Here is a 22,393-nt window from a genome sequence, read left to right as displayed (position 1 = left end):
TTTTCTTGGGTTACAGAATTCATGTTAAAAAAATTTTGGCACTGCATTTCAAACATAAATATTCATGTGTATAAATTCCTTCACAGGGATACAATTCCAATCTGACCTTGACACAGATACAGAAATAGACATCCTCCCAAAGAAAGACGACAACGACAAAGGAGATGAAGACTTTTTTGAGTTTTACGAATAACTCGTTATTGTTACTGCATTGTTGTTATCAGAATAATAGATAAACATGCAGATTGTTACTTTACCTTCAAAAGACTGAAAAACTAGTCATTCATAGATCAAATAATCCACGCTCCAGTAAATGTCCATTCAATACATGTATTTGTAAAATCTGTCAACAAATTATAAATATTTCACATTTGTTTTGCTTGACCATGTAGAATGTTGTAACCCTTGTTATAGAAACAGGTACATTTATATATACAAATCAAGGGCATAATAAACTATAAGAATGAGTTTTCCTTGTGCTATGAAGACAACAAGAGATGATCAGCTGCAGCAGCATGTAAATCTTACACAAGGAATTTTTATTGTCGATATGAAGTAGCTCAGTATCACACTATAGGAAACAAAATTTGTCCCAGATCATCTCTCGTGTGAAAAGTGCCAAAGTTGGCCTGACAGCTTGGAGTAAATAATTTTGATGCTGTTTCTCCTCCAGTCCTGAAATGATGTGAAGTTGGTTTAATTACGAAACTTTGAACGTCCTGCTTTCTTTTCATGTGTCCTCAGCATCATCACCGTCACTCTCTTTATCCCAGTCCTTCATTTTAGCCCCCATCATGAAATCCTCTCTTAATGCACTCCATTTTTCTTCCTTCTTGGTTTCAATCTGTAAAGTAATTCAATTGGCAATGATTAGATGGGGTTAACTCAAATTGAATTTCTTGCAGTCAAGTGTGATGGTGATGATTTTCTAATGTGAATGTGGATCTGTTGTAACAAAAAAAAGCATGCAATGGGTCTTTTTGGTGGGATGCTAATTTTGGTGATGATTCCATATTACCAAATAAATAATCAGATTGTAGATTCCAATTAAATCACGAAATTCATAACCACCATAATCTCTGAAATACCTGAATTCAATTCATCTTCTACATCGGCCAAAAAAACCCTGCTAAATGGCAATGTATACAGGCTAAATGGCAATGTATACAGAAAAGTATATGCACAGGTATACTGTGACGTCTTCAGTACAAAGTTTGTGTGGAGATAATCGTGATACTCGTAAAGGTACTGGGGCTGGGTTAGTAAGTTTTCATCAAAGGAAAGTTCACATGATAACCCTGGAGTACAGTGAAACAGTACAAAAAAAGTATCAGAAACACAGTGCCACTGAGCATACTTGATTCTAACGATCCAGCGTACTCGGATTAACTGGCGATGTCTGGTGACACGATTGAGAGCCGGAATTGCATGCACATCCGGCCAAGTAAGCCGATTGAGCCGGAAAATTTTGATAGGCGAAGGCGGCTTCAAGCTGACGTCCTTGGAGACAGTAGTATTGAGAGTTGTTTATTCTAAGACGTAATTTTTTTAATCCAAGTACTGGTGAAATAAACATGATTTGTTAATTTCTATGTCAAATAATGTTTATACAATTGAATGTCAACATTTTCATTAACTGTACTGTAGCCGGGTCACTTGATTCTTAATGCATCGCCAAATATACCCGGCTTAGTTCGATTCGGCCAGATTTTATCAGAATCAAGTATGCTAACTGAGCATAGGCAGACATGATTAATTGGGGCATATTTGACTCTGACCAAGATTAATGACCTTGACCCTTTTCAGTTACATAGCTTTGACTCTGGCTTTTAGTTCAATATGTATGAATTCTATATCTTATATCGTTCGAAAGTTATGACAAAGGTTAAAGCTATGGACAAAAAATCCCCAAATTATAAACTGAGAAAGACAAACAGACCAAAAAAGAATGTTCCCTCCCTCCCAATTCTCTACCCCAGGGACATAAAAACTTTCCTGCTTTTCAACTAGAAAAAGTGAATACACTGTGTTATTTGGTTACCAGAGAAACAATGCATTTATCTGATTGATGATCGGTACACGAGGACGACTTGCTAGATCTCTGTCCATCTATTACTGCTCTCGATAAAGGAGGAAATTTTTCATGATAAATTTTACATGTTTTTTATGGGAAAATATTTGCTTATGAAAGAGGCAAATAACTTTCATTTTCAAATTTGATACATTAACACTACAATACCCATCTGGTTTAGTCTACCAGGATATTAACACAATATTATCTGTTCTGGTTTAGTCTACCTGGATATTAACACAGTATTACCTGTTCTGGTTTAGTCTACCTGGATATTAACACTACAATACCCATCTGTTTTAGTCTACCTGGATATTAACACAATATTACCTGTTCTGGTGTAGTCTACCTGGATATTAACACAATATTACCTGTTCTGGATTATTCTACCTGGATATTAACACAGTATTACCTGTTCTGGTTTAGTCTACCTGGATATTAACACAATATTACCTGTTCTGGTTTAGTCTACCTGGATATTAACACAATATTACCTGTTCTGGATTATTCTACCTGGATATTAACCTATTATTACCTGTTCTGGTTTATTCTCTGCACTCTTCAGAATATCCAGGAATTTGCCTTTTGTCATTGACTTTTCTACTCGATCTTTTCTGTGTTCAGATGACCCTGCTTCTTTCATTTTTTCGTCCAACACTTTCTGTTGTTTCCTTACTGCATTGAAGAGCTGCACAACACCCCTGTCACAATCAGAAAAAAGAGAATTTAGAAAGACAGGACAGGGACAGACACACTCATTTTGATAGTAAAATTTGCCGAGTGTGAATGCCAATTTTGTGAATCTACGGATACATTGGAGGAATTTTTATTTTTCTAGCTGTGTAATATCAATGGAATTCTTGGGTTCTTAAGAAATACTTTTCAGTTTTTTGAAAATTTACGAAATGATATACATTTACCTCGAGATTCTTCACACCGGCATATTGAATGAAGTGTGTTAGCATGGCTAGCGCTTTATTCCGCATGTCGGTGTGGAGAGATTCGAGGAATATCATCTCATTTACTTACAAAAGCTAAAAGACATTTCTTATACTTAAATTTTAATCATTATATTTCCATTCACTTTATGTATGGGTTAGCCTACATGTAGATCAGGTCAAAGTGTATTCATACTTGGTGATTAGCCTATTTCAAAAGTTGAAAATTTTTAAGAAATTAACCTTCAGTTTCATTAAATGATATTAAGGGAAAAACAAAGTAAACGTAAAAATAGTAAAATGAAATAACTTTTATATTCTTTTAAATATACATGACATTGTGAAATACAACTATGGTCATGTAATTTGTTTAGTTACTATAAGCTTTCGTAATATTGAGCAACAAAAAGGTTCCAAAGCATGGGTGTTGACTCTAAGTCGTTTAATTACTGTAGAATTAAGTATCCCAGACAATCATGGATAAAATAACTTCATGTGTCTGCCACATTCTGCAAACAAAACATATATAACGGAGGAAATCAAGATTATCTGTACTGTAATACACAGTTATTGTAAACTTGGAGTTCTAAATGAACTATACTTATTATAAACAAACCTTTGTGCTATACGCTGAAGCTTCCTTTCTCTCTCTCTGTCCACTGGGCTGGGTTTAGAGCGGCCCATGTCTTCCCAGAGTTTTTTCTAAAAAAATTAATGTATGTACAATTCAGCCTTCCATATTTGACTTCTTTTATTCTGCTGAAGACTGAGATATTTTTCTGTAATGAGTATAGGGAAATAATTTAAAAACTCCATTTTTTTAGCAAACACATTGCATTGACACACTTTGACAAACAATCTGATTAAAATCAGCTCCTCAATCCGATCCTTTATTTTTTTTTGTTGCTACACAAGGTTTCAGCTCCTCGATCTGCTCCTTTATTTTTTTGTTGTCGCTACACAAGGTGTAGCAAAAAAACAAACAAACAAACAAACAAAAATTAAAGGAGCAGATCGAAGAGCTGATTTTAATCAGATTGTTTGACAAAGTATCCAGCTTTTTTACTTTTGTTTTATACCTAATGGAAAAATGCACTGCTTCTGTTAAAGATACAAGTTTTTTCTACTAACCTTTTGTTGAGAAACATGTGATTCTCTGCTCTGATCATCTACATTTTGTCGCTTTCTGGTTAACTCCTTGTCAGTGGTTCCTTTTGCAAGAATAATTTGTTGATGTTCTGGAATCTGCTTTTTAAGAATTTTTGCCATGGCATCTGCAAGCCCTGCTTTTGTATCCTCTGCAGTTTCAGTGTCACTGAGTCTATCATCTGACTTGGCGAGTATATTATCACTTCCATCATCATCATCATCATCATCGTCATCATCATCACCACCATCATCATCATCATCACCACCACCATCATCATCAACCTCCTCTTCAGTTTTCTCCATGTTATTGTTGGACTTTTCCTCAGCTTCGCTGAATTCTGTGAATAATTTATACAGTGAAATTAATCAGTTAACCAGGTTGGGAACACTTCCCATATAGCAAGATCTTCCCACTAAAACACGATTATCCATCTTTAGCAAGAACGAAAACATTACCATAAACAGGTGTTTTGATTGAAAATAATGGCAAATCTCATGCAATGCTGAATAAGTGTGACACACAATCAGCATGATGCGATTTGTCTCTATAAAATTTACAGCACAGTCAAGAAATTTCATATTAACGCTGCTGCATAAGAGGGAAGGAGGCTGAAATACAATGCATATTGTGAGTGTTTTTGTTTTTATATATTTGCAGAAGTATCTGACATTTTAGCACTTTTTCTTCTTTTCACCTGAAACACAACTGAGTACTAATGTTTACATATGAAACATGAAGTACCACTAATGAGTGTATTAAATCCACTGTGTATCGTCTTTCGTTGTATCAACAATTGTATATGTTATATGCTTAATATGCCAATTTGGGCCCTGATTTAATAATAAATACTAGAGATGGTTTTCTTTGTAGTACGGGATGTATTTTCTCTTGATAAAGAGGAATAATCGTGTTTTCGCGAAACTATCTCGTTGTAGGTGAACTGTTCCCAATCTGTTACATGTAACGTGTGTAAATCTTAGTATTGTTTATTTTCTGAGAGTAACAATATAGTTATATACATGCCTACTTCACAAATCAGACGTCATATGACTGAACTTGAAGTTTTACCTTGATCAGATGCACTGGTCACCGAAGCACTCTCATCAGAATCATCAGATTGGTGCAACACGTGTACCTCTGTCATCTTTAAACTGAAAATGAACATGAAAGTAAGGGTCCTAATATATTCGAAATTCAATTTACACAAAACGAATTCATCAACAAACTTGAAATAAACATTACAATTACGACGGTGCAAAATGGAAAAAAAATATCAATATCAACAAACAAATAAATTCTACGAAGAACCTTAATTATATCAACGCTTAATTAAATTATTTGCGTGAACATACGTCGGGATCGCTATTCGTTTTTCAATTTGTAAACTTCCGACAGCATGGACGGATTCGGCTTGTTTCGAAAACTTGGTGTTGGAACAAAATTTGACTTTAAACGCTTCAGAAAGGATGCAGATGTTTTAAATGCAAGTTGTTTTTAATAGTTTAAAATTTATGCAAATTTCATGCTAGATAGACTGCAAGCAGCACTAACATAAGGTCGCTGACATGACATTTCTTACATATTATAACGTCAACAGGTTGCCTGGTTGGGAACACTTCCCCTATAGCGAGATATTCTCGCAAAAACGCGATTATCCCTCTCTAACGAGAGTAAATATATCCCGTACAAATGAGGAAAAAACCCTTGGAGTACATCTCTTCATGTTTCAGGTGAAAAGAAGAAAAAGTGCTAAAATGTCTAATACTTCTGCAAATATATTAAAACAAAAACACTCACGATGTGCATTAGATTTCAGCCTCCTTCCCTCTTACGCAGCAACACTGATATGAAATTTCTTGACTGTGTTGTAAATTTTATAGAGACAAATCGCAGCAAGTTGAATGTTCTGACAGCATTGCATGGATTTGCCATTATTTTCAATGAAGACGCCAAAACACCTGTTTATGGTAATGTTTACTTTCTCGCTAAAGAGGGATAATCGCGTTTTAGCGAGATGATCTCGCTACAGGGGAACTGTTCCCAACCTGGTTAACTGAGGGTGGTAAAAGACAGTTTAAACAGGTTGGGAACACTTCCCCTATAGCGAGATCTTCTCGCTAAAATGCGATTATTCCTCTTTAGCGAGAAATAAACATTAGCATGATTAGTGTATACAGTTGTTTTCGGTGTCTTTATTGAAAACAATGGCAAATTTCATGCAATGCTGAATAAGTGCGACACACATTCAGCATGATGCGATTTGTCTCTATAAAATTTACAACACAGTCAAGAAATTTCATATCAATGTTGCTGCATAAGAGGGAAGGAGGCTGAAACCCAATGCATATTGTGAGTGTTTTTGTTTTGATTAATATATTTGCAGAAGTATCAAACATTTTAGCACTTTTTCTTCTTTTCACCTGAAACACGAAGAGTTGTACTCCACGGGTGTTTTTCTCGGTTGTATGGGATATATTTACTCTTGCTAGAGAGGGATAATCACGTTTTTGCGAGAATATCTTGGGAAGTGTTCCCAATCTGTTAATTTAAAGATTGTTGATTTTTTTTTTCCAACGTAATTTTACTAACTTTGCCTGGAGTAAGCTCCTGTGATCTTAAGGAGGAATGACAGCAGAGAAAACTGATAAGAATGGAAAGTCTACAGTGATTTTTAGAAAAATTTACGTTATGTAGTGGGAGAAAAAATGTTTTACATGAAAGTAACCTGAGCTGAGTAACAACCCACCCCCCCACCCCAGCTAAATTCAAACCCAGGATCTACAGATTCTCAGCCTGATCTACTACAACTGAATTTGTGTCTAATAGTAGTAAAATGCAGATAGAGTGTATATTCTCCGGCCCCATTTTCCTGTATATTTCATGTGTTTGTCCCAAACTCTTTCTCCAAGGGTTTCATACCTTTATCATGATCTGAAGAAACATGAATGAATCTGCACTACTTGAGGATACTTGCATTATATTATTATGACTAGTAATAGACCTGCTGTTCTAGAGAACTTTTTTTTTTTTTAATTTATAAAAAAAATTTACGTGTGATTTACATTGAATTTTGTTATTGTTTTATTATGTAGACTATGTATCTTACCAGAAAGAAGCATACAGTTGAAAATCTTGTTCTTTAAGTTAAAAGATCTTTTGGTAATAGAAATAAATTTTTGTTAATGTTCTCTTGCACATTAGTTACCATGTGTCGCCTTTTGGACCACTCACTGCTCCATTGATACGTAACACAGAAACATGTTTGTGTATAAGATATTTTACTCTGCGCTTATATCACACAACCCATGCAAAATTTACTCAGATTTCTAATTTTTAAATTTTTGTTCCATTCATGTTTTACAGCTGTTGCCACAAAATACAAATCTGACAACATCAGATAATGCACGACAGCCTGAAGATGATGAGACAGAAAATGTTGAATCAGGTAGATTTTGAAATGACCTTGTGTGCTGTAAAATGCCCTTTTGTGACAATACAATGTATGTGTGATTAAATGTCTTTTGTTGGTGTTTTTATCCTGTAAATAGAATCTGAAAAGGGAGCAGAGGAGGAAGAAATGTCGAGGGAGATGAAGGATGGGGAACCTGAGATGACTGTTCTACAGGGGCTGAAGAAAAAGGGAGAAAAATCAGGAACAAAGAACAAGTCTAAGCAGAGCTTTACGAAACTGAAACAAGAAAAGGTACCATCTCACTACTAGCCGTGAGGAGCTTTAAAATGGAATTTTGTCAGATTTGATTCAATTTTTATTTCACTGGAACATATTTCATTGGTGTAATTTTGTGAAATTTTTTATTTTTCCTTTTGTTGTAGTTTGAATTCCTGGGTAAAACTTTAAAACCTTATCCATGAATGGATTTGCACAAGAATTATCATTGAATTCCAAAAATTTGAAATTATAATATTGCCAGAAATGTTGTTTTCACATCAGCTACACTTAAGGAGGTACTCTACATCGTCATATTGGCTAACTTCCTTTTAAAACATGGATGAAAATATGAATATTAGCAATATTTGTCTATTCATTTAAGTAGTTATCGCCTAGCTGAGTAGTTCAGTAGGTTAGCACATCGAATGCTGAACCGTAGATCATGGGTTTGAGTCCAGCAGGGGTTTTAATTTTTTTTTTCAAATTGCTTTCGACTAAAACTGCATTTTTGACTAAATAAAGTAAATTTGAAAATTTTCTATTTCAGAATATTGTTGTACATATCCTCTACTATAGATTATGAACTCTCCTTTATGCTCTTTCTGAATTGGCTGTAGTATTTTTACTCTATTGTAACAGATAAACCACATCAGAAATAAGAATAGAATCCACTGCTTTGGTGAGGATCCACCCAGCCCCTGCACCAGCTTTGATCAGTTATTATCTACATATGGATTTCATCCGCAAATATCCAAAAACATTGCTACTGTCGGATACATGAAGCCAACTCCCATCCAAATGCAGGCCATACCAGCCATGATGCATGTAAGTATAAAGTAGTGGAGAGTATGTAAGAACTCGGGGTCTAATCAAAGACCTTTTCCAGGTCAGTGTATACAGCCTTGTTTTCAATAGACATAGCAACAGTCAGCCAGTTATGTCCCTTGACTGCAATTTTGCAGTGAAAAAACTAACATGTACTGATACTTATAACCAAATTTATTGTATACTGTACGTACAATGTGTACCACAATTTATTTTTCAAATTATGAAAGGAGTTTTTATAACAAGATTGTAATGATTTGTATGTTGAGAAATCGGATGTAAATTGCAATAACTCTTAAACGAGCAGCTGTAGACAAAACACTTTATGATATTATACATTGTCACTAACAAATACTGTAATTTTAGAGAAGGGAGATCTTAGCTTGTGCACCAACAGGATCAGGCAAAACTGCAGCTTTTATCCTTCCCATCATGCATCACCTGAAGGAGCACAAAAAGAAAGGATACAGAGCCCTTATACTTGCCCCAACCCGAGAACTGGCAAAACAGGTAAACTATCACAGGCACCAACCGAGAACTGGCAAAACAGGTAAACTGTCACAGGCACCAACTGAGAACTGGCAAAACAGGTAAACTGTCACAGGCACCAACCGAGGACTGGCAAAACAGGTAAACTGTCACAGGCACCAACCGAGAACTGACAAAACAGGTAAACTGTCACAGGCACCAACCGAGAACTGGCAAAACAGGTAAACTGTCACAGGCACCAACCGAGAACTGGCAAAACAGCTATACTGTCAAAGCTCCAACCCAAAAACTGGCAAAACAGCTATACTGTCAAAGCTCCAACAAAGCTCCAACCCAAAAGCTGGCAAAACAGGCAAACTGTCTAAGCTCTAACCCCAAAATTGGCAAAACAGGTGAACTGTTATTGACCTCCAAGCCAAGAACTGGCAAAACAGGTATCATTATTAAGGTCCAGTCGAGTACTAAATGTAACATTCCTCATTTAGATTTATACAAGAGAAAATTTGATTTAGATCATGTCACACATGTAAAAGGTTAAGGTGACTGGAATTAATGCAGAATGTAGAGATTTGAGACACTAAATATTGATTACAAACAATTGTTAACTTTGGCAGAAGTTAGTATTGGGCAAGTCCACTGGTGTTGAGTGCAGTACTTGATGGGACTGTTGCAGTGTATACTTTGTACCTGACACAGAATTCGTAGGACTAGAGAGCTTATAACTTTAATTCAATTTTTATGCAGTATCTGGAAAGGTCAAAATTATAGGGAAATTTTCAAATAATCATCTAGATTTCTTATGATACATGAGTAATTATTATTCTCATAAATTTGTGTGAAGCTTCTCTTGTGAAATCTAAATCATCTCATTTATTTAAAGTCCTTCAGAGAATAGCAGTAAAGATTTAATGTTCTCTCAAATTCAAGTTGAATTAAATATATGTTCTCACATAGTACTAGGAATCTCAGTTATGGAGAAGTTTCAAAACCAAGTGGTATAAATATAAATGTGACTCCGATGTTACGTTTTTAACTGATTGTAGTTTCCAAACATTATTAGAATCAATGACTTATGATTGTGATGCACAGAAACATTTAAAATTTATTTGTGTGATTAATGTTTAAAAACATGTCCATTTTCTCAATATCTAACAGATATACCGAGAATTTTTGCGGCTATCTGAGGGTATAGGACTGAAGGCTCATTACATCAACAAGGCAACGACAGAGAAACAATTGGAGAAAAAGTTTGGTAGGCATTCTAGTTTTCTGTGTTTAATTCCTGAATGGCATTTTCCATTTGAGGCTCTTCTAAACACCTCCTGTAGTCAGATCATGAGGCTGTTCTCCTAAACACCTCCTGCAATCAGATCATGAGGCTGTTCTTCTAAACACCTCCTGCAATCAGATCATGAGGCTGTTCTTCTAAACACCTCCTGCAATCAGATCATGAGGCTGTTCTTCTAAATTCCTCCTATAATCAGATATGAGGCTGTTCTTCTAAACACCTCCTGCGATCAGATCATGTTTTCAGCTTACCTAAACAGAAGGTAGTGTAAACTCTCTTAATCAAAGATTTACAATGTTATACATTTGTGTTGCTGTTCATTTTAAGAACAATGAAACTACGATCATCAAGTTAGTACATTATTCAGGATGTCCTGGTAGAGTAGTAGTTAACATGCTCGCTTCTTGCGCTGTTTGATCCTCAGGATCAGCCGTGGTTGTAAGTGAGAGGGCATTGTTGTCACCCTCTCGAAGACGTTGGTTTCCTCCCGGTACTCCGGTGTCTTCCCACACCAATGGTCCCTTTGCCTAAATATCTGAACCGATGAGAAGCATTAATAAAAGTTGTAGAACTTTTTTGTTAATCGTTGTAATGTAAATAAAGATTGAACTTAGACAAGGCATTCATATTGTAGTGTAGAGTGCTGTAATATTAAGAATGTTCTAATAACTGTGATCCTAATGGTGATCGAGTTCAAGCCTTGGCCACAACAGGCTTGAGTTATTAAAATAGGAAGCCACTGTTCCTTCACCGGTTGCTAGGCAATTTGTTGGTCTTTTGGATGAAACTTCAAAAGTACCACAGTAGGCATTGGCACAACAAAAGAATTCTCTTAGCTGAATGGCCCTGAGCGCTTAACATCAGTCCAACTTTGTTTCACTTTTTTAAAGGCTAGTGACCTCTCAGTATGAGTGAAAGATTTTGGAAAGGGCATAAAGGATGCAGTAGGACTAGGTTGATTGTACTGTTGTGTGTGGGAGAGTCTCTTGTTACATCAGCTGCAATTTTTTTTTTCGTAGAAAAAAAACTCATTTGCAAATAATGAATGTTATTTTCATCAGACAGAGTTAACTCCCTTATAAGATACCAAAGATTGGATGAAACAGTGGTATTATCACAACAAGGTTTGTACTGAATATTTTGTCTGTTGTAGATGTGTTGGTGTCTACTCCCAACAGACTGGTGTATATGCTGCAACAAGATCCTCCTCATATCAGTCTTAGTCAGTAAGTACCAAAAAAATAATCGTACAAGGTCCTCCTCATATCAGTCTTAGTCAGCAAGTACCAAAAAAATAATCGTACGAGGTCCTCCTCATATCGGTCTTAGTCAGTAAGTACCAAAAAAATAATCGTATGAGGTCCTCCTCATATCAGTCTTAGTCAGTAAGTACCAAAAAAATAATCGTACAAGGTCCTCCTCATATCAGTCTTAGTCAGTAAGTACCAAAAAAATAATCGTACAAGGTCCTCCTCATATCGCTGAAGAAATAATTGTACAAGGTCCTCCTCATATTGTGCAGGGTCTTCCTCATATCAGTTTTAGTCAGTAAGTACTGAAAAAATAATTGTACAGGGGTCTCAGTGTGTTAATGGTAGTACAGTTGTTCCAAAGAAATAATTGTAGCAGTAATATTGTCATTATGTGGGAGAAATTTTACAAGATTAGTGACTGCCTTCTTACTCACAATATTTGTTAATTGATCAATGCTTGGAAAGTAAGTATCGCTGGACGCAATTCAGAATATTTGCGCCAATGGATTGCATTGTAGCAGCCTTTCCATTTCAACTTGACAAGACTATTTGTTTATTTAGGGTGGAATGGTTGGTGATTGATGAATCAGATAAATTGTTTGAAGACGGGAAAACTGGATTTCGAGAGCAGGTAAAACAGAATTTGATTGATATATCTGAAAGGAATTCTTTAAACATGTACTGTACATGTATTAAATTCAACTTTAATGTCTAGAAAGACAGTGCTTTTCCATCTGTTGAGTTTCTGGATATTTTGATTGTGAAAACTGCCAAGTAGATTTAATTTTCCTTGATTTACAGTTGGCTAAGGTGTATCAAGCTTGTGTCAGCAACAATGTAAAGCGAGCATTGTTCAGTGCAACATTCGCTGTGGAGGTCGAGGAGTGGTGTAAGCTAAACTTGGATAATGTGTTACAGGTGTACATAGGAGCCAAGTAAGTCATGTGACTCTGTGTCATCAGCAACATATCTTTATTACATACATTTGCATACATATGTAATATGAAGTATGCGGTTTTTATGCCCACATAATCAGAGATTCAGGGACGTACATGTAGGTTTTGGTCTGTTTGTTTGCAAAAACTTTGACTCTGGTTATAACTTTTGAATGGATGGTGATAGGGCTTTTATATTCCATATGTGTATTCCTTGTGACAAAACCTTCCTTTTTGGTACCAAAATTTTTACCTCATGACTTTGGAGTTTGACATACTATTGAAAAACTTAAACCTAGGTCATATCGTTTGAATGGTCAATGATAGGGCTTTCAAATTTGACAGGTGTATTCCATGTGACAAGACCTTTCTGTTGGTGCTTAGATTTTTAACCTTGTGACCTTGACCTTGGGTTTGACCTAATTTTGAAAAACTTGAACCTTTGCCATAACTTTTGAATGGTTAGTACTAATTTGTATTTCATATTTCATGTGTACAACTTTATATTCCTTGTGACAAGACCTTTCTTTTGATATAATTTTTTTTACCTCATGACTTTGACCTTGGAGTTTGACCTACCTTTGAAAAACTTAAACCTAGGCTATAATGTTTTAAAGGTTAGTGATAGGGCTTTCATATTTAATATGTGTATTTTTTGTGACAAGACCTTTCTCTGAGTAACCAAATTACTTACAAGCGGCATCAGTGTTTCACAAATACATCTTGTTTCATTGTTTGCAAGGCATAGCAACATTTGGGGTTTACTTCATCCACTGTCTCTCTGTCACACCGTAGAGCTTTGTAAGTGTAAGAGACAGTACTTTGATATTTGTCATGTTTATTCCATGTGTAAGGGTCATTTACTGTTATACCAAGAAGTCATTGTAGGTGGCATGTCTGTTCCTTACAGTGCTGTAGTCAGCTATTGACGATCAGTACATATTACAGTACTACATACACTGCACATGTAAATCTCTCCAAACTAAATGGAGAAATTCATTATACAACAAATTCGTCTCATAGAAGAACTGTAGTACATTTGGATAAAATTTGTTTAAATGAAACTTTGTAGGAATTCAGCCACAACGACTATTGAACAAGAGTTAAAATTTGTTGGGACAGAAACTGGGAAGCTGCTGGCAGTTCGTGACATTATATCAAAAGTAAGTGTTGCACATTATGGTAAAAAAAAACTGATGGCTATAAAGAGAATCGCTGTTTTATAGATGCACCCCTACTTCCAGAAATTTCTGTCTCAGTTGACCTTTGAGATAAAAAAGCAGTACATGTATTTCTTTCTGTTTAGGGAGTCCAACCACCTGTTCTTATATTTGTGCAGTCAAAGGAGAGAGCACGAGAGCTCTTCCATGAACTAATATATGATGGAATGAATGTTGATGTTATACATAGTGATCAGACACAAGAACAGGTAAACCCACCATTCACAGTATCAGTTATACAGGGTGATCAGACACAAGTACAGGTAAACCCACCATTCACAGTATCAGTTATACAGGGTGATCAGACACAAGTACAGGTAAACCCACCATTCACAGTATCAGTTATACAGGGTGATCAGACACAAATACAGGTAAACCCACCATTCACAGTATCAGTTATACAGGGTGATCAGACACAAGAACAGGTATACACAGTGGTCAGAAAGATGCATTATTGATTTTTCTCATATTTTGGTAAATAATTTCTTTTGTTTGACCGTATCATGGTATGGGCTTAACCACCCATCCATTTGTCTATATGTTAGCTTTTTTTGTGTGTGGGTCATATCTTTCACACTGGGAGGCTTACACCATGTTGTTACCCTAAAGTAGGTCACAGTGACCTTATTTTGAAATATTATGGCTATACATATATAAGGTCAAGTTCCATCAAACCTGGTATGATGATAGAGAATTTCAGGTATGTTACAGTAATTTTATTTCAATATTTTTGCAAATGACATGCATCATGTATATGTATGTTCAGATGGGTGTCATGTGCCTTAACAATGCATTTTATAAGCTTGATACTGTGTATGTAACATGTGATCATATTAGATAAGCTAGAAAGATTTGTTTCCATAAAAAATGATACTGAAAGTCAGTTTCCAATATTTATAGCTTTTTTATTTAAATCATACATAGATGTATTAAAGGGACTGATTCACGATTTTACCCAAAATTTTGTTTTTCACTTTTAATGATCAAAATCTATTGTCTAATGTGTTTAAAAGATTTCACATAAAAATCAGGATTATACATTATCACAGAAGCTCATTTTAAAGAGTTTATTATACCCCCCGCAACAAGTTGTGGGGGGTATACTGGAATCGGGTTGCCCGTCTGTCTGTCCGTCCGTCCGTCCGTCTGTAGACGCAATGGTTTCCGGGCTCTAAAGCATTATCCTTTCCACCTACCATCACCATATCATACATATGGACTACCCATGGGATGAAGATGTTCCCTATCGATTTTGGGGTCAAAAGGTCAAAGGTCAAGTGCACTGGACATCGAAGTAGCAATATGGTTTCCGGGCTCTAAAGCGTTATCCTTTCTACCTACAGTCACCATATCATACATATGGACTACCCATGGGATGAAGATGTTCCCTATCGATTTTGGGGTCAAAAGGTCAAAGGTCAAGCACACTGGACATCGAAGTAGCAATATGGTTTCCGGGCTCTAAAGCGTTATCCTTTCCACCTACAGTCACCATATCATACATATGGACTACCCATGGGATGAAGATGTTCCCTATCGATTTTGGGGTCAAAAGGTCAAAGGTCACGTGCACTGGACATCGAAGTAGCAATATAGTTCGGTTTGTCATGCCATTTGTTTTTTACACTCAGAAAAGAGGTAGTTTATACCTATTACCAACACCCTTTGGGAGATTGGGGTAAGCGGGGGGTATTCTTAGTGAGCATTGCTCACAGTACCTCTTGTTATTATTTTTTTTTGTAAACAGAATTGTTGTATGTTATTGTTTATGAAATTTTCAAAAGAAATGGATATTGATCTAAGTTTTTTATATCTTTCATATCTCAAGCATTCTTTGGGTCAAATGTGTCATCTAAAAGTTAAAATTTGGGAGTATGCAAAATTAAGATGCTCTATATTTCAAAATTAACATTTCACTGGTTTGTTTGTATACATGAAAAGACTCGAGTCTTTCTTTACATAACACAGATTTAAGGCTAAAATATTGCTTTTATTCTTGCGTTTAGAAGGTCAACATTAGATCAGTTATATTTTTAATGTTTAACATAAAAAATGAAAGAAAGAAAAATCAAAAATCGTGAACCAGTTCCTTTAAAGAGTTTTAAAGTGTACGAATAGAACAAATAAATTCTTAGTGATCCCTTCCCATTGTAGAGAGATTCTGCAGTTAAAAACTTCCGCTCAGGAAAAACATGGATATTGATTTGCACTGAGCTCATGGGAAGAGGAATGGATTTTATCGGTGTAAATCTGGTCATCAACTATGATTTTCCCAACAGTGCCATCAGCTACATCCACAGAATAGGTAAATTGCCCATTGCCTGTTCATTTGTAAACTTTGCATATTTTTTTTACTTCTGGAGAATTTATGGGCCAATTTCAACCGAATTGCATGCATCCTCAGAATATATATATATATAGAGAGAGAGAGAGATAGAGAGAGAGAGAGAGAGATCTTGAGCAAATGCTTATGACATATGAAATTTGTTAATAGATTTGAATATTGCCCTCTCCAGGGCTCAGGAAATATTAAATCCGGTAACTCATTTCATAAATTTCATATGCCATAAGCACTCATTCAACATCCTCTATTGTTTACATTTTATCTTAGGTCGCACCGGGAGAGCGGGAAGGTCCGGTAGAGCTGTCACTTTCTTCACAGAAACAGATTCAGTTTATCTCAGAAGGTAGATATTGGATTGTTCTGTAATGTATAGGACTAACTTAGTGAGAAGGTAGATATTGAATTGTACAGGACTAACTTAGTGAGAAGGTAGATATTGAATTGTACAGGACTAACTTAGTGAGAAGGTAGATATTGAATTGTACAGGACTAACTTAGTGAGAAGGTAGATATTGAATTGTACGGGACTAACTTAGTGAGAAGGTAGATATTGAATTGTACGGGACTAACTTAGTGAGAAGGTAGATATTGAATTGTACAGGACTAACTTAGTGAGAAGGTAGATATTGAATTGTACAGGACTAACTTAGTGAGAAGGTAGATATTGAATTGTACAGGACTAACTTAGTGAGAAGGTAGATATTGAATTATACAGGACTAACTTAGTGAGAAGGTAGATATTGAATTGTACAGGACTAACTTAGTGAGAAGGTAGATATTGAATTATACAGGACTAACTTAGTGAGAAGGTAGATATTGAATTATACAGGACTAACTTAGTGAGAAGGTAGATATTGAATTGTACAGGACTAACTTGATGAGAAGGTAGATATTGAATTATACAGGACTAACTTAGTGAGAAGGTACATGTAGATATTGAATTATACAGGACTAACTTAGTGAGAAGGTAGATATTGAATTGTACAGGACTAACTTAATGAGAAGGTAGATATTGCATTGTACTGTAATGTACAGGACTAACTTAGTGCCCAAAATGTCTAGAAAATAATGACGTAGTTCTCATCATAATATTGAACTAGAATGATTTTAATTGCTACAATATGATTGTCCTTCTTTTAATTTGAAGGAAAACAAACACAGATAGTAAATTTAAGTACGGATATTGAACACTCTTACTGTTAGTTTTAATTTACAGCTATTATTACTCGCAAATCATGAAGGACTTTAATTCCCAACCATTATTATTTGCAAATTGTGAATTACTTTAATCTACAGTCATTATTACTCGTAAATTGTGAATGACTGTATTTTTGCAAATCATAAATGACTTTAATTTATGGCTGTTATTACTCACAAATTATGAATAAACTTAAACTTTTGGGGATATCTTTCAAGACTGGATGAGATTTCTCTATATTGAGAAATGGTATTTTTATGCCCCCCCCCCCTCCCCCCCCCCCCCCCCCTTGAAAAAGAGGGGGCATATTGTTTTGCAACTGTCGGTTGGTCTATAGACCATGTGTTGGAGAGTAGATGATCCTTATCGATTTTCAGGTCACATGGTCAAAGGTCAAGGTCAAACTGCTGGTCTTTACCCCATGTGGTAGACCATGTGTTGTCCACTCAATAACTTTTGACCCCTATGCATGATAACTACCAAACTTGGTACAAGGGTTGCCCTTGGAGAGTAGATGATCCTTATTAACCTTCAGGTCACATGGTCAAAGGTCAAACCTCTGGTCTTAAGCCCATGTGTTGTCCACTCAATATCTTTTGACCCCTTTGCTTGATAATAGCCAAAATTGATACAGAGGCTTTCCTTAGAGAGTAGATGATCCCTATGGTTTTTCAGGTCACGTGGTCAAAGGTCAAGGTCAAACTGCTGGTCTTAACCCCATGTGGTAGACCATGAGTTGTCCGCTCAATATCTTGAGAATCATTCACTTGATTGTAATGATATTTCATATGTGGGTTGATTATAAAAAGAAGAGGACCCCTATTGTTTCTCAGGTCAAAAGGTTAAAGGTCAAGGGTCAATCTACTCTGGACATAGGAATATACTGTCCGCTCAATATCTTGAGAACCTTTTGCTTGAAAGACATCAGACTTGGTACACTGGTACATCATCAGGAGAAGATGACACCTATTGATTTTGAGGTCACATGGTCAAAGGTCAAGGGTCAAACTGGACATGGGAATATATTGACCACTGAATGTCTCAAGAATCCTTTGCTTGACAGACATCAAACTTGGTACACTGGTATATCTTTAGAAGAAGATGACCCATATTGATTTTGAGATCACATGGTCAAAGGTCAAGGGTCAAACTGGACATAGGAATATACTGTCCGGTCAATATCTTGAGAACCCTTTGCTTGACAGACTTCAAACTTGGTACACTGGTACATCTTCAGGAAAAGATGACCCCTAATGATTTTGAGGTCACATGGTCAAAGGTCAAGGGTCAAACTGGACATAGGAATATACTGTCCGGTCAATATCTTGGGAACCCTTTGCTTGACAGACTTCAAACTTGGTACACTGGTACATCTTCAGGAAAAGATGACCCCTATTGAATTTGAGGTCACGTGGTCAAAGGTCAAGGGTCAAACTGGACATAGGAATATACTGTCCCTTCAATATCTTGAAAACCCTTTGCTTGACACATCAAACTTGGTACACTGGTACATCTTCAGGAGTTGATGACCCCTATTGATTTTTAGGTCACATGGTCAAACCACTCTTGACATAGGAAGATATTGTCTGCTCAATATTTTAAATTGATGATACTACTCTCAATTAAATGATGTGTGTGTGTATAACCCTTTTCAATTTTGCACCATGGGGGGCATATGTGTTTTACAAACATCTCTTGTTTTCCAATGTGTTACAGATACAGACGCCTTTTGAAAATGTGTTTGTTTGTGGTTGTTACTGTACATTACCTACATATGTAATTAAACCGTCCTTCCTACATTTCAGCATCTCAAGGGTCATGGTAAATGCTGGATGTCCTGTACCTAGTTATATGTTAGACATGAAACGCCCCAACAAGTAAGGCTTTCATCAGTAAATTCTATTTCATATGTACAATCGTAACTACTCGTCTATTTCCATAACCGCAAATGAACCTGGTATGTGGATCGACACAATCAGAGTTTGTTGCTATGTGTACACAAATGTAACTATGACACCACAGTGGTACGTTACAATATGAATCTAAGATATCATACATATCTAAGGTATTCTATCACTATCATTTTCAACCTATATGTTTATATATTAGAGTGAATAAGATGTTAATGATACCAAAACTGAATTTGTGGCGATAATATAAATAACACATTATACAGGGATTTGGTTCTTGCCTTTTAACCTCATCCATAGGCGCGCATCTGATGAAGAAATGCATCCATTTGATGCAAATGCGCCGATCCACTTCCGAGTCTTCTTACTGGTTACGGAAAAGGATGATCACATGACCCGATTGATACATGTACTGCAAAATATTTTATATGCATAATTTCGTGAGACTAGCCATTTACAAATATTTAATTCTTGCGAACAAACTGTTCACAAAAGTTATGTCTCCTGAATAAATACATCATTGTATCCATGTGAAAATAAGATCTCAAGAAATAAAGTGATCCAAAAAATTGCATTCTAAAATTCCATTTCTGTAGCATATATTTTATTCTGGTTGGATTGTAGTTAGGGTAGTTAAGAATTGTAAAATCGATTGCAAATGAAATATGAATTAATTGCTGTTAATGATTTTAGGGTTTACAAAGAACAGCTTTTTGGTCAAATTGATATCATTCAATGATTTTTAATAAAAAAGTATAGTTTTGGGTTTACAATCAAAATTAACTTTTATTGTTTACTTTTCAGAAAACTTCGAAGAGCTGCAAAGAGGGTGCCTAAACGAGATCGAATATCAACAGTCGCACAATGCGACATTGATAAAATTAACAAGAAAAGGTTTGCTTTTACATATATATTTGACATTAACTTCAAGCTTTAATTTCTTTAATCATTTAGCAATCAGTGTAAGACTTTCATGTTCTTTTAAATTATTGCCTGTTAACAGATCCTGCTACGTAAAATTTTGATACCCCCGGAATCGATGATTCAGGGCATATAGTTTTTGGCCTGTCTGTCTGTCTGTGGCAATAAACTTTAACCTTTTAATCTTGTTCATATCTTTTACATCATAAGAGGTGGACCTTTCATATTTGGAATGCGTATACCTTTCTATTGACACCAAAATCTTTGACCTAGTGACCTTAACATTGACCTTTGACCTACTTTAAGAAAATTTGAATATAAGCCATGTCTCTCAAATCATAAGAGATACTGTTTTTATATTAAACATGTGCATTTCTTGTGAGAAGACCTTTCTAACGGTACCAGATTTGTTGACCTTGTGACATTGACCTAGTTTTCGGAAATGACAATATCTTTTACGATATAAGAGTTACAGCTTTCATGTTTGGCATGTGTATTCCTTGTGGCAAGACCTTTGCATTGGTACCAAAATCTTTGACCTGGTGACCTTTACATTGACCTTTGACCTAGTTTTAGAAAATTCTTATATAAGCTATGTCTTTTAAACCATAGGGCACTGCTTTCATATTTAGCATGTGCATTTCTTGTGTTAAGACCTTTCTATTGGTACCAAATTTGTTGACCATGTGACCTTGATATTGACCTCTGGTCTACTTTGAAAATTATTCGCTAAAGTGAGGTTCACTTTAAAATGTATTACAGATTGAAAGAAAAGTTGGTTCAATGTAAAGATGACTGTTAGGAGAGTTTCATTTGTTTTTTCAAAATGCCACGGTGAAAATTTCCACAAGTATGTGCTGCACAATGTACCATAGCAGTGCATAAGTACAGGTACATATAATTGACTGCTAGAATTTGTTTTGCAGGAAATACTTTGCTAAAGACAAAGGAAATCAGGTGAAAAGAGCCAAAGTGAAATAAATCCAGAGACGAGTTGAGATTTGAAACTGTTCCAAAAGTCCAGAGAAAGTGCAGAGATTTAATTGCTGTAACTGGAATTCCTGTGGTCAGCAGAGTAATTATTTCTACACAGGAATGTTGATAGAGGTTAAAAATGACTGAATGTGATGTTGATGGATGTTAATAATGACTGAATGTGATGTTGATAGAGGTTACAAATGACTGAATGTGATGTTGATAGAGGTTAAAAATGACTGAATGTGATGTTGATGGATGTTACAAAATTATTGAATGGAATATGTTGATGAATGATGGAATGATTTAATAAAGACATCAGGGCAACTTTCCTGTTAGGACTTTTGTACAGCCATCTTGTATATTGTCTAAGACCAGCAGACTGTTTCTGAGAAGGAGTCTCCTGGGTAGACTCTGCAACCAACTCACAGAAGATAACAGTTAACACCCAAGTCAACAGACCTATATCAAAATTACTGGAACTAAATTTAATGGAAAATTGCGTTCTGTGAGAGAGAAAAAAGACTGTCTGGATCCGAAATGGGAGACACAATAAATTTAACAAAAAATGCTCCAATGAAGAAGCATCAAGATATCTGATAGTCCACTGTATTTACTTTGGTAATGCTTTTTACTGATGCTATTTACTGTAATGATAAGATTTTCTAGTTGTAAAGAAAAGTGTCTTTATCTATAAAATGTTTATTAAATAACCACGCAAACCTGACCATATTTTAGCTCATCTGAGCTGAAAATTCAAGTGAGCTGTTCTGATCACTTTGTCTAGTGGCTGTCAAACTTTTAACATTTTCGACTTCTTTTCCAGAACCACTGGACCAATTTCATTCAAACTTGACACAAATTATCCTTGGGTAAAGGGGATTCAAGTTCAAAGGAAGGTCCATGCTCCTCTCAAAGGGGACATATTCAGGAAAATGCAAAAATAGGGTGGGGGTCATTCAACAAGAGGCCCACAGGCCTTATCAGTCACCTCAGTACTAGTGGAAAAGTATCGCTAATTCCAAGGGCTATGAAATCTAGGAAAAATTTCCTGTTCTGAATATCTAAACTAAATTCTACTGTTCAGCAACAGTATAAAACAAGATGTGCTCTTAAAACTTCAGTGCCCTCAAAGGTGCATATTATATGTGTATTAACATGAAAAGATATGACTAATTTGGACCCATCCTAGAGTCAAAATCCTGG

At 35.7% G+C, this 22,393-nt stretch overlaps 3 protein-coding genes across 4 annotated transcripts in view; 2 read left to right on the top strand and 1 right to left on the bottom strand.

Annotated features, from left to right (window-relative positions):
* Positions 1–468, top strand: part of LOC125649417 (usherin-like) — a 170,648-nt gene extending 170,180 nt beyond the window's left edge. Inside the window, exon 81 of the mRNA XM_056166208.1 lies at positions 87–468. Coding sequence (XP_056022183.1) covers positions 87–193 — 107 coding nt within the window. The 3' untranslated portion in view covers positions 194–468. The remainder of the gene's footprint in view (positions 1–86) is intronic.
* LOC125648851 (RRP15-like protein) lies at positions 311–16,544 on the bottom strand. 2 transcript variants are annotated; one of them, XM_056139193.1, is made up of 6 exons: positions 16,439–16,544; positions 5,228–5,310; positions 4,141–4,496; positions 3,626–3,711; positions 2,607–2,772; positions 311–844 (listed from the first exon to the last, which is right to left on the bottom strand). In XM_056139193.1, exons 2-6 carry the CDS (start codon positions 5,301–5,303, stop codon positions 731–733), a joined length of 798 nt encoding a protein of 265 aa, XP_055995168.1. In that variant the 5' UTR covers positions 5,304–5,310; positions 16,439–16,544; the 3' UTR covers positions 311–730. The 2 variants fall into 2 exon arrangements, with proteins under 2 accessions (XP_055995168.1, XP_048731805.2); XM_048875848.2 differs by lacking the exon at positions 16,439–16,544 and having other exon boundaries at positions 5,228–5,441.
* LOC125648849 (probable ATP-dependent RNA helicase DDX52) lies at positions 5,527–21,514 on the top strand. The gene is made up of 16 exons (XM_048875843.2): positions 5,527–5,642; positions 7,523–7,604; positions 7,708–7,862; positions 8,469–8,654; positions 9,021–9,164; positions 10,299–10,395; positions 11,585–11,657; positions 12,246–12,315; positions 12,486–12,619; positions 13,692–13,782; positions 13,926–14,048; positions 15,994–16,144; positions 16,451–16,526; positions 19,187–19,258; positions 20,096–20,185; positions 21,139–21,514. Exons 1-16 carry the CDS (start codon positions 5,556–5,558, stop codon positions 21,191–21,193), a joined length of 1,686 nt encoding a protein of 561 aa, XP_048731800.2. The 5' UTR covers positions 5,527–5,555; the 3' UTR covers positions 21,194–21,514.
* The last annotated feature ends 879 nt before the right edge of the window (positions 21,515–22,393 follow it).

This window comes from Ostrea edulis, chromosome 5 (assembly GCF_947568905.1).
Source record: "Ostrea edulis chromosome 5, xbOstEdul1.1, whole genome shotgun sequence".
In the NCBI taxonomy this organism is placed as follows: domain Eukaryota; kingdom Metazoa; phylum Mollusca; class Bivalvia; order Ostreida; family Ostreidae; genus Ostrea; species Ostrea edulis.
The sequence above is the reverse complement of the archived record's forward strand: the minus strand, read 5'-3'. Positions and strand labels throughout refer to the sequence as shown.